Source organism: Gavialis gangeticus, unplaced genomic scaffold, assembly GCF_001723915.1.
Source record: "Gavialis gangeticus isolate Ggan-Ray unplaced genomic scaffold, GavGan_comp1, whole genome shotgun sequence".
Classification (NCBI taxonomy): Eukaryota; Metazoa; Chordata; order Crocodylia; family Gavialidae; genus Gavialis; species Gavialis gangeticus.
This window is the reverse complement of record NW_017728964.1, coordinates 4128098-4140910: the sequence shown is the minus strand read 5'-3', so window position 1 is coordinate 4140910 and position 12813 is coordinate 4128098. Positions and strand designations below refer to the sequence as shown.

At 45.4% G+C, this 12813-nt stretch overlaps 1 protein-coding gene across 3 annotated transcripts in view; it reads right to left on the bottom strand.

Moving 5' to 3' along the window:
- The window catches only part of NTN1 (netrin 1), a 255273-nt gene that overhangs the window by 22305 nt on the left and 220155 nt on the right, over positions 1-12813 (bottom strand). For all 3 annotated transcript variants that reach the window (XM_019502100.1, XM_019502096.1, XM_019502106.1), the window contains one exon: positions 10192-10266. In XM_019502100.1, the coding sequence (XP_019357645.1) occupies positions 10192-10266 (75 nt within the window). The remainder of the gene's footprint in view (positions 1-10191; positions 10267-12813) is intronic.

Genomic DNA, 12813 nt, shown 5'->3' with positions numbered 1-12813 from the left:
CAGGAGGCCTCTGCCTGGGTCACAGTTCGGACAATCTTAGTTAGCCTTAGTTCTCATTTCATAAAGGAGCTGATTGCCTCATGTCCCTTCACAAGGTACCGGGTTAACAGCATAAAGGAGGCTATACAAAGGGCTTGCCTAGATGACTTGCTGGGCACCCCTTGTGACATCAGTGGGAGTGGACACAGTTAGGTCCTACTGATTCAGGAAAAATGGTGTCCATAGTTGGATGATGTTTGGACTGATGTTTGGAGATATCAGCCCAAACAGGCTTTTTCTGGAAGCCAACCCCCCCAATTTCAAATGTGCAGGATCAGGCCCAAGCTGGATACATAACTGGTGCAAAGTAGACCTCATAAAGTGAAGATTGTGGTAGAAAATGCTCTGAATGCCCAGGGCTTTTACAGTGCCCTGTCTTTGCATTTGGTCAGGAAGGGGTGTGTATGTGAGTGGGATAGTTGTGGGAGGGGGAGAGAAGGAGAATGCACAATGCACTTGTCCAGAAGAATTAAGAGATTAACTGCTCTGGAAACTGAAACCCTCTGTTTATTCACAGACCAGGTGTGGTGCAGCACCAACATCCCTTGGGGCACTTAATCTTTCCTGCTCTGGCCTCTTAGTCACCTCCACTTTGACCTGGATGTGCTACCTTCTCCAAAAGTCAAAGCTTATCCAGTATCTAAAATGACTGCATCCTGTCCCTAAGCCATCCAGCAGCTCCCCTTAACTGAAAGCTTATTGGGTTACAATGCTGTGAATATTTGTGAATAACCACAAATGTAGCTTTTATGGGTCGGCTTCATTGGGCCACATGCCAAAACCTTCAGGGGAGGGCAGAACCTTTGGGGATGCCAAGGAGGTTATAATGGAGATTCCAAAGCTTTGCTTGATGTTATAGTATCCTATCCTTCCCTCCTTGGAGAGTGGAACAGCCGGGGACTCGAAGGGCTAATTAGATCTTATTTGATCTAATTCAGTCTGTCTCCCATAGCTGTGTTCTGCCCAGTTCAGCGTTAAGTAATCCAAGTAATTGGACATCCCTGAAAAGGCTTATTCCACAGGAAATCTATACTCAGCCTAAATGCTTCTCTCCCCAGTACTCCCTAGTTGGGCCCTTTTATTACACTAAATCCTTCATCTCCCTCCTTTGGGTTCAGACCTTTTAATATCTGCAATTTTTATTGTTTCTCTTATCTCAGCTAGCTTATACAGACATAACTTTATTGAATTCCTCCAGCCCATAATGACTTTGTGTTCCTCTCCTCCAAACTCCCTCTTGACTTGACCATGTAACTTTCTAGTAACCAGTTGGCAAGACACAAGATCACAGTGGGGCCTATTCTTTTCTCGCTCACAGTAGTGTAATTCAAGAGTAACTGAGCCAATAGTGGGAACAGAACCAGGTCAGTATTTCAGTATTCCAGATACAGTCACACCACAGCAGTGTGGGTCAACAACTTCCCTGCTTTGTGATGTGTTGTGCTTCTAATGCATTGTGGCTGGGGTTTGCCTCCCTATCACCTTGCACATGCAAGCTTGTTCTTCATTCTCAGCCCAAGCTTCTCTTGGCCATACGTCTTACTAGGTTTCTGTGTCTCCGACCAAGTATGTTTTATATCAAAGTCTCATTTATGCCTAGATATAGTAGTAACTCTTTTTCAACTTGTGTGTCACCTCATTTCTTGCTGAAGTCCCTAATCTCTCCCAGGGTCTTATCCATCAGCAACAGCAATCCCTTGTAGTCAAGGATAATTGTCTTCCATGGTTGCCTTATCTGTAAGTCCAAAGACGGTTGACAAGGCCAATCCAGGATTGACAAGTTCTGCTGCAACTCAGGCACATGTTTCTGTGTAGGGTGGGTGGCTCTGGATTCTTGACTGGATACACAACAAGTTGTTCTGGCCACTCCTGCTTTTCCATCTCCTATTGTCATTGTGAGTTTTCAAAGTACTGAGATGAAGCAGACTCTTCCTCCACTTTGGGCAGTCCTGGGCTATAGTTTCCATGAGCTGATGTGTCAATGTTGCGTTTTTTCAAGTTGGTCTTGAGGACATCCTTGAAGCACTTTCTCTGCCCTCCTCTTGAGCCTAGGCCTTGACTAAGCTGATAAAATAAAACTTGCTGTAAGAGTCTGAAGATGTTCGATGATTGTTGCCTCAATGTTTGTGGTGTTTGCTTGTGAGAGGATGTTAATGTTGGTGCATCTGTCTTCCTGCTGGGTTTAAAGGACCTTCGCATTTGGCAGTAGAGAAACTTTGACTGTCTTGAAACTTCAAAAGCTCTAGCTCTAGCTCTAGCCCAACTGCACCCTACTGCTGGTGCAATGAGAGCTCAGGATCATGGTAGTGCTCAACTGTGCACCAGGTAGCAAGTTGGGTACACATTTGGCTCATGGCTTGGAGTGCCAGGCGGCTGGTTCAGCACTCCCAGTGAAGGGCCCCAGTGGGCTCCAGAGACTGGAAGCAGTGACTGGTGCTCTCAGCTTTGGGAGGGCACCGAACCCTTTAAACCTCCCAAGTGCTCCTGAGGCTGGAAGTACTGATCGCCTGACGTGACTGGTGTTCCCAATCATGGGAGCACAGTGGAGCAAAAGATGACGGGAACCACCCACAAAGTTATTACACATATTTTGCATAATAGCTTTGTGGTTAATTCCCTGTTTTATCATCCAATTAATTGCATTAATATATGGCCACGTTAACTGGTTAATTATGTCTTAACTGTAATGTCTGCCAAGGGCCTTGGATGCACTTAGATGTCCAGAATGAGCACATGTGTATAGCTGCATACCTGCTCAGTCAGTGCATATCTAACGGATTATGCTCAGTTTACAGGCACAAGCTGACACGTCGACAGGGCAGGAGTAATAGAACTGCATTCTGTGTAAGGCCCCTGACAGGCGTTAAAGTAAAGGTGCAATGGGATCTGATTTGGGATCCCAACAATTGCTCTTCCTGCCATATCACACACACATAACAGCAGGTGTGACTATGGGATCCTGCATCAGATCCCATCATACCATATTGCCAGTGCATAGGGAACCCAGTAGGCAGGTAGCCAGCTTGTCTCCCTGCACTCATGCACTGGGAGCCCCAATCAGCTGAGGGGTGCTCCCGGCCTCTGAAGCACAAAGGAGTCTTGAAAGGCTCCCGTGAGCTCCAGAGGCTGGGCACTGGTCACACGTTCAATTAAGCGCATGATAGGAACCAGCCATGTTATTACACGTTTTGTGTAATAACTTTGTGGCTTATTGCTTGTTTTATCACGCCGTTAATTGATTGGATGTGTGGCCGGGTCACTGCTTAAGACGTAATTAACCAGTTAATCACATCTTACGTGTAAAGTCCATCAGGAGCTTAAGTGACAGAAACATCAGTTACCCAGCTAGAAAGCTGCCATTTCGGCACACAAGGGAAAAATTCCATCCTTTGTTCAGACTCCTCTGCTCGCTCACATGACAATGGCACCGTGCCACTCTCTCTTTGTACACTTATCAATGAAGATGCAAGACAGCTTAAGGTATCATCTCAGCTGCGTGTTCTCCTTCACTAGGACCTGGAAGCCGGAGTCTCCCTGCACCATCTTCACCTTCAAACTATATTTCCTCCCAAACTCAAGACTTTCCAGAGCAGTGTTTTCAAAGCTTTGAGCTCAAGAGGTTTAACAGCCTACAAACCTAACAACTCCCTCTCATTTTTCTGTATAACAGGGATTTAGCAAAGTCATTAACTAATTCCACTTAGCAGCAAACTAAAAAGAATTCTGTTCTTGCCTAAATCTCATTGAGATTAAACCATGGTTGCATTCCCCTCTTGCCTTGCTTGGCTCAAAATATTTGCACAGAATATACTTTGCAAGAGACAGTGTATTAAAAAAAAGCATAAATAGATAAAAATAAATAAGTAAAAATATCCCCTTTGAGTCACTGAATTAAAAAGGGAGATAAAAAGCTCTATTGAGCAGAGCTATCCAGATGATAGCTCCCTGATTTAGCTCACAGGAGAAGTAACCATGTCCAACCTAATTAGGGCCTTTTAGGACATTCAGAGCTGCTATCATCCCATAAAGTTGAGGAAAAGTGCCTCCTAATTGGCTTCCCGCTGGGGTGTCAGTCAGAAAGTCTTTATTATCACTCCGTGTGCCTTTTCAATCTTTTATTCCCTCCTGGAATGGTTCGAAAGCTTGGCCGCCCTCACCTAGTGTGTGTGTTTACAAGGAACCGCCAAGCTGCCAGCACGAGTGTTGTCTCGCCTATATGGCTGGGATTACTTCCCCTCACCCCCCTTCCTCTCCTGATCATCTGTTCAAGGCTTGCATGCTTTCTGTGCTGTCAGATGTGAATTTATTTGGTTGGTTCGAGATAATTTTATAAGTTTACTCGGTCACTGTCACTTAAAAAAGCAAATTCCTAAACGTTGTTCAGCCCTGGCCAAGTGGACTGACAAGTAGCTGTGGATCTCTTTGGATGTAGCAGATTGTTGTGCCAAGTACTACAGATGGGATCCTGCAGTGCACGAAGCACCTCTATTTAACATCACCTGCAATGGAAAGCGAGCTCCTTTCAGTCAGTTATCAGATATTTCCAGGACCTGAACCTCACCCCTGCAGAAAACTGCCTCGGAGAGGCCATTTACTAGCATAACTGCCTGCATTTAGTTATTTATTGCAAATGCTGAAACTTAATGAAACACACAAGAAAACTGCAGCAGCCAATGCCCCCTTTCCTCCTGCACATCTCTTCAGGGCTGCTTCATTACAAGTAGCTTTTATGTAGGTTTTTCTGATATTCATATGGATTCTTGAATGCTGCGCAGTACCTGCTTATATCTTCGTTTGTAAAGCAAAAGCAACAGGTCTTATTTTGAAAAGTTAAAAAGAGTTTCCCAAAGCCTAACAGTGATAGAAAATTATATTGCATGATAGCTCAGAAAAGCCAATCAACAGAAGATGAAGATTTCTTTGTTTTCACTTGAAACAGGCCCAGATATTGTGATACGCCACCTTTGCTGCAAGCGAAATGTAAAAGGACAGCATGCAGCAATTGAGATGAAAAGTAAATCCCTTTTTTTTTCCATTTCCAATTATCATAAATGTTAGTAATAGGTCACACCAATGAAGGATTTTTTCTTTCATTATATTTACAATAGTATTTTAAACCAAGTGGGAACAGAATATAAGGCAATGTTCCTTTAATATTCTGTAGTGAATGCATTCCAGCCCAGCCTGTTCATTGTTGCAGAAAGGGGACAATGTCTCATTTAAACTTCAGAACACATTTGCCATGTGGCATAAAGCAAGAATAAACATTTGAACCCCACGCTGTGGGATTGGATGAGAAAATCCTGATTGCTTCTGTTTCAAAGTTCACATCCCCCTTCCTTCCTTGACAGAAAACTATTATAAATTATTCAGGGTTTAACTCTGTACATGCAGGGTAGAGTTTTATTTTGCAGTGAAGAGTGAGCGGGGGCAGGGGAATGGAAGTGGCAGAGAGGACATATACAAGGACATGGTCTTCTTAGTACTTCACTGCCCCTCCATGTGCCTTTGCTCGCGTGAACTCACTGGAAGCTGTCAGAACACAAAGCCAAACGAGAGCATCCCTGAACACAGCTACTGCCAGGAATTCCCTTGTATGAAAAAGACGTTGTGAAGGAGTGTTAAATGGAAATTAGTTCTGCCTTTGCAAACACTTCCAGAATGTGCTGTGCCTGCTGTTGTGACTTTGCGTTTGGAGTGAGGAGGAGGTGCCACTGCCATTGCTGCTGGAAACTTTGATACAGAGAGGATGCTTTTTTATTTTCCTTCAGAGGCCTCCAGCATTCAGTTGAGCTCATCTGGGCCTGCTCCAGGCCTCACATCGAAAACTGGCCCTGGACTAACACAACAGCCACTTAAATCTATGCATCAGTGCAGCGCTTAGCACAGGGGCAGGAAAAGTCTGGTCTGCGGCCCAGATTGGGCCCATGGTGGACTCCATTTCCCAGCAGCCCCTGCCCACTACACTGCAGCCAGTTTCCATGGAGACCCCAGCTTCCAAGGGGCTGTGACAGCAGGGGGCTGGGGTTTCCATGGAGACCAACCCCAGCCCTGCTGGCAGGGCATGTGGCTGGGTGTGGAGCTGCTCCAGGGCTGGGATCTTGCGGGGGTGACAACGTGGCCTGGAGCTGGAGCACAGCTGCAATCTGCTGCCTGCACACCCCAAGTGGGAGCATGCAGGCGGCGGATCACAGCTTTGCCCTGGCTCTGGACCACACTGTCACTGCTGCAAGATGCCAGCCCCGGCCCCGCAGCAGCTCCCAACCCAGCCGCAGGCCCTACCAGCCCCACAGTCACAGCCCCGCTGCTGCTGGGGTCTCCTTGGAAACTGGCTACAGTGATGCAGGCAGGTGTTCCTGGGAAATGGAGTCTGGCCACTGGCCGGATCTACTATTTTGCCCACCCCTGACTTAAGCTATAATATCTAAGCGCAAGGCAAGAAAGAGACAGTGATGGGGATACCTTTCGCCACCTGTGGAAACTCGGATAGGTGTGCATGTGACAACCACAGCATTTACAGAAATAGAGTACTGTCAAAGAGTATCTTTTAGTTACTTAATCCTACATTAATTTATAGAATGGATTTCAAATATGCCCATTACTACTCTGGGAGCATGTAATACACTGAACCTAATAAATGACTTAAAAGCAGAAGACCCTAGCAATTACCATTCACCATAAATAAATTAGTATTTTTGAGGTCAGTGGAGCTAGGCTGACTTATACCAGTTGGAGGTTTGCACCCCTTTACATAATGAAGGCTGCACCAGTCCATTTACTTCATCCCCTTGAGGCAAAAGCGAGTGGAGATGGATCTGAGGGTGGATCCAGGGGGTGTAGTAGTGCGATTACCATCGCCCCTCCCTTGACTGTGTGCCATATGTGCAATGAGCTCTCTGAGCTCACTGGCATGTCAGTGTAGCTCCTGCTGGGGTCTGTGGATATGGCATGAGCTCCAAGTTCACCAGCTGGTTGGTGCAAGTTCGGGCTGAAGCCCCTACTCTCACACAGCTCCAGAGACCAGAGTCCTGCCGATGCTAGCTCTCCCTCTCCCTGAATTTATCGGCAAGGGAAAAAGGAGGATGACTGGCGACTGCATGCAGTCCCTAGTGTCCAGAACTGCAGGAATACATCCCCTCTGTTCCCCTGCTGCTGAATCCCGTCCCCTGACTTTCATCCCCTCTATTCACCTGCTGCTGAACGAAGGGAGAAGGGAGGACAGGGAGGATGAACAGTCGTGGCACTCACCCCCTGGGCTCTGGTGCCCTGTGAAAGCAGAGACTCCAGCCAGATCCTGTATCAACTAGCTGGTGAGCTGAGAGCTCTGAACTCCCTGCCATGTGTAGGATCATGGCTAGGGGTAGGGGGGGTGGGCATACCTCCTTTGGTAGTGTGGGACATGCACAGTGAGCTCTCTTCACTGTAGACGTGCCACACTGCCGAAGGGGATGTGGCTATAACCTCCTCGCCACAATCCTAGATCAACTCATGGATGTATCAGCCAGCAGCACTGATTTTCATTTATGCTAATACCCCTTTACACAACTCTGGCAATATAACGTTGCCACAACTGTAAATCACATCCATTTCAAAGCCTTATTACATTGCCAGTGTAAACAGGAAGATGGCCTAGGTCTTGCCAGTCTCCAGTTAAAATGCCAATACCCATTAAAGTGAATGGAAAGACTCTCATTGACCTGAGTGGGAATTGGATCAGGCCTTTGACCTAGCAAAAGAACTGAATGTTAGCACTTCTCTTATAGACAGCCTCCTTCTCCCAAATTCTGCTACTACACTTTTAAACAGAAAATGATTGCTTTGTTGTAGGTGTTTTTGGACTATCCTATAGAATTTACTGGAAAACCAGATCCCTACTGTCAGATTCTATCGGATGCTTTAAAACTAACTGTAGAAACAATCTCATTCCTTACAGTTATATTTAGAATAATATCTAGAGATCTATGTTAAACAGAGCCTGTTGATTTGATCCCTAATGAATAATACATGATTTTTCCATAATGCCAGATGCTTAAATCAGTTTACTGATGTCTGGAGTAGCTGAGATGACCTCAACTACACTGGCAACATTTGGGAAGGAAGGCTTATCTTCTGGAAAGCCAAGACTCAAGTAATTTTTTTTTTAGAATTTTTTACAATCTTTTAGAATCATATAAACCCAGAGAAAGTCTTTTGAATTCTCTGAAAATCCTTCTACTAGCATAATCCTGGGAACTCTTGGAAATCCTACTACCAGTGTAACTAAGAGGAGGATCAGGATCAGAAGGCTTTGAAGATGACAGTCAATGGGAACTGTGCCTGGGACTTGCCAGAGAAGTTATTAAAAATATTGATAATGTCATTAAATCTTTCTAGAAAGATATGTTTACGAAAAAGAAGATGTAAGCATGAGAGTACCATTGACGGTTAAAAGAATATCGGTATTAGGCTTTCTACAGACGTAACTAGATGAAATGCTATGGACAATGCTTATACAGGATGCCAGGCTAAATGATCTAATGGCCCCTTCTATCCTTAGAGTCTCTTTATCTATGACATTTCTCTGCATTTTTTAAAACAAAAAAGTTTAAGATTCTTGGACACAGATCCAGAAAAGGACACACAGAAAGGTCTTCCAGCATCATAGTGCTTTGTCATCAGATAATAAACAGAGTAGACAAAAAACCCTGAGATTTCTAACCGAAGTACAATGGAGGGATCAGATTGTCCACCACATCCCTTTCTCCAAAGAAAACCATCCCTACATTTTAGGGGCAAATAAATTGCTAAGGAACTCGTTGGTTTTATTTTATACACATTAAAAAAAAAAAGAAAAGAAAATCAAAATAAGCCCCCAGAATTTGCCGCCAACAGCTAACAGGCCAAATTCTATGCTGATGTAAACTGGCATTTCTCCATTGATTTGAGAAGTGTCTGTTTTGCTCAGTCCAAAAAGCAAGAGAAACTACCATCCCTCTTACTAACTTGTCCAGTCATTCCAATATGTGAGTCTAATAGCAGATAAAATTAGCACTCTGGAAGTGGAAAAGCATGAAAGACATCAATCAGCATTTGCAATTGTTTGATTAGATTCTGCTGTCTCATTTGGAATAAAAGTAACTTTCCAAGCAAATGAGGGAAAGGTTTCAATTAGACATGATCTGACTGTTGGCTGCTATCTAGATGTCACCCTTGCGTGTACAGTCATCACTTTCCACTGCAGGAAGGACCCAGACTTCTCTTAAAACACAAGAGAGGGAGAGATCACGGGTATTTCTTACTTTCTGTCCCAGTTTATTTTACTCCATTAATCCTACCTATAACCTTTAACATGGAAACAAAACAAGGAGACAAAACCTGAGTGCTCTGAAGAGAGCTGTGCCTGGAAAAGTAGAAGATGGAGGAGTACGCACATTCAGATGATGAAGCAGGAGGGTTGCTACTCTACAGAAACCACATTTAAACCCAATTTTTTAAAAAGCCACTGTTCATGATAGAGAACACAGTCATGGTGGTGATGAGGACGGGCCCCAAAGGATTCTGGGTAACAGGCATATGGGGCTCAGTAGGTCATGGGAGATGAGAAAGTGAGGCAGAGTGGGATTCCCCACAGTTTCTGGATAGCAGACAACGCTGTGCTGGGGCCCCTGGGAGCCCATATCCAATATGCATCACACATACACTTAAATGTCACCGAACGTTGTTGGAGTCTGACTGTGCATCTCTGCTTCATAAACTGTATTAAGGCCTCGTATTATCGAGTCTGAATTGATCTCTACAATATAGAAGAATATTGACTGAAACGCACAGTACGATATACTCAAACTGTGGGGAAGGACTAGCCAGTGTTTTCATCCGAGCTGACACGACGCAGCAGGGGAATGCTGACCTCCCTGCTCTTTCCCTGAGAGAAAGCTCATCAAAGTCCATCTGGAAATGTCTGGGGTCCGTGTCCCAAACACTCCCCTCGTTTGCACAACCCGGGGCTGTGTTGGGAAGAACATTTCCAGCGTTCAGCCGCGCTAGAGCTCATTCCTGGCTCGTCCCTTTCTATTGTGTATCGTGAGAAGGACATTTATTATGTTGCAGGAAAGATATTTTTAAAAATTTGCCTCACTTTAAAAATGCAGCTAAGTCCAAGAATGTGTAACTCACCATAGTCTTTCTTACAGTACTTTTTCATGTTGATCTTCAGTTTCCCTTTGGACGCCTTGCAGTATGACTCACAGTCTGTAGGGGGGAAAGAAAAGAGGAGGGCAAGAAAACATTAACAAAACAAATTAGCCTTAAAATGAATAAAAGGCTGGGGGAGGGGGTAATGATAAAAGCTGCAGCTTGCCATGAATAAGCAGCATGCCTGTGATATCCATCTGCCAGGACCTGATTGGGTCGTCTAACGGGGCATTCAGAAAAACCTTCCTTTCTAAAGAAAGCCTTTCACAAAGGAAGCCATCCTCCAGCCTGCCTCCCCCGCCTCCCCGCCTGACGAATCCTTTAGCCTGTCTTCTCTGGGCTGCCTCTGCCTTCCTGGGAGACCCCAGGGCCTCCCTTATTGTGCCACCCAGATCTTTTGAGAGCCACACAAATTCTCCCTGTTCTGAAACTCCAAACTGGAGCCTGATTAAAGCCCATAGAGGCCTCATTGTCACCCCTAACCCAGGCCTGTGTCAAGCTTTGGCATTCATTGCACAGAGATTCTAGCTGGGGTCACTCCCTAACAAAAGAGGTCAGAGAGGAAATTAGCAGCCCATGAAGCATTAGCAAAACCTTTTGGTGTCCACTCTACTGAAGTGTGTAAATAAAATATCCCAGTAGGAACATTTCATTTCTAATGGGCCCTACTGCTGTGACATGATGATTTTACTCTGTCTGATCATCATCTTGTATTCCGTTGCTACTAATGCGATGGAGCTGCAGTTCTAGCAAGGCCAGCAGTTTGGCAACATGGTCTGTGTTTGCTGCACTGGAGCAATTCTATGCACTTCTGTGATACTGAATTAATTGTGGTATATCAGAGGCTGCTCCCTACTCTGATTTTGGTGGAGTCATCCACATTTTGAAAGGGCAGTCCTAGGCCCAGCCACATTAACCATTCAGACCATGTCACGAAGCAGTGGTATTGCAATGTGACATCAATCCCCTGTGTGACCATGACACTGCATAGTGTCATGCAAACATGCTGTCACCATGTGGCCACATGCTAATGTCACATGCAAAGGCATGACACTGTCTTGTCGTAGCAATGCTGTACTTGGGCCAGGCGACACTGGTAAATTATTCGGATGCTGGAACTTCCACAGGGCAGGTTTGCTGTAAGTAGGTTTGACGGGATAAACAGAGTGAGAGTTTGGTTCAGGCAGGATGATAAGTTGAGTCAAGGCAGATATCCAACACATGAATACTTATTTAATAATACTTTTTAGGTCAGGCCCCCATCTTATGAAATGTCACTGAGAGGCACCAGAGATCTGTACCCAAGGGTGCAAGGGGAGGAGAACAGTAAGGAAAGGAAACAGTGTCAGTGAAGGGCAATGTCACCAGGACATGAGTACCCAAGTCTTTAGCCCTTGACCCTGGCAGGGTTTGCTTATGACCAGCTGATATGAAATAACAGGGAACCTGTCCCTGTCTACACACATGCAGACATGGTTGAAAATCGCATTCATTTGGGCCAAACCCCCAAACGCATGTTCTAGCCTGATATCATTTCCAAGTGGATCTAATGCAGCGTCTGCTTGCATCTCCGCCAGGTGTTCTATTTCCTTGATGCTGCTACTGTCATTTGTAACCTGATACAGCCTATCAGTTCTTTGTACTGTAGGTATTAAAGATATACACAATAAGAAGTGGCCCATGCCTCCAAGCACTTGAAATATAAGTATCCAAAAGGCTGGAAGGGAAACAGAGGCACAGAGGAGGGAAGTAACTGGCCCAAAGTCACACAGAAAGTCATGAGTAAGTCCCTGTCCAGCAGACTGTTCACTGGACATGGGTCAACCAGGAGCAGCTTTCCAATCACTCCCCTAACCTTAAAGAGCTGCAGAAAGAAAAATGGTAAGCTAAATGGAGAAGTTTGGTTGTTGCTGGTGTTTGAAACTGGAGTAACTCTCAAGAATTATTCTCAGTGGCACTAGAAGTTTGTTTAACCTGTGCTGACTCTGGGAGTAAGTCAGATTTACGATGCACATTGAAAAACACAGACCACTGACTTCCTGGAGCATACCAGCAGAATACTGTAATACAGGGGTGTCAAACATCCAGCCTGGGGGCTATATCCAGCCCACTGAGGTGGGTCATCCAGCCTGTGGGGCTTCTTGAAGACTGGATCACCCCCTCTGTGGGCTGGATTCAGTCTGCTGGCTCATTGCTGTGGCTTCTGGAGCCCCTGCTATAGCATCAGTCCCTGCAGTTTCAGCGCAGCTCCATGACCAAAGGAGTTAAGACTGCTCACCTTCCACTCCCTCCCCGGCCTTTACTCATCACCAAAATTGGGCTTCTTCTTGTCCCCGGTGACAAATATCAGCAACAGGGAAAAAGGAGGGCAAGCAGCAGAGGCATTAACTCCCTGGGTTCTGAAGCCACACCAAAATAATGGCCTGGGCAGCCGTGAGATTAATGCCACCACTGTCCCTCTTGCTTCATCTGACCTGTGGGAAGCCCCATGCTCTAGGTTCAACTCATGAAAAGCCCCATGGGGTCCATGTGGCCCAACTAATTTGACACCCCACTCTAATGCTAAAAAGGACCCAAATTGGGACATCCTTACTCCTCCATGTA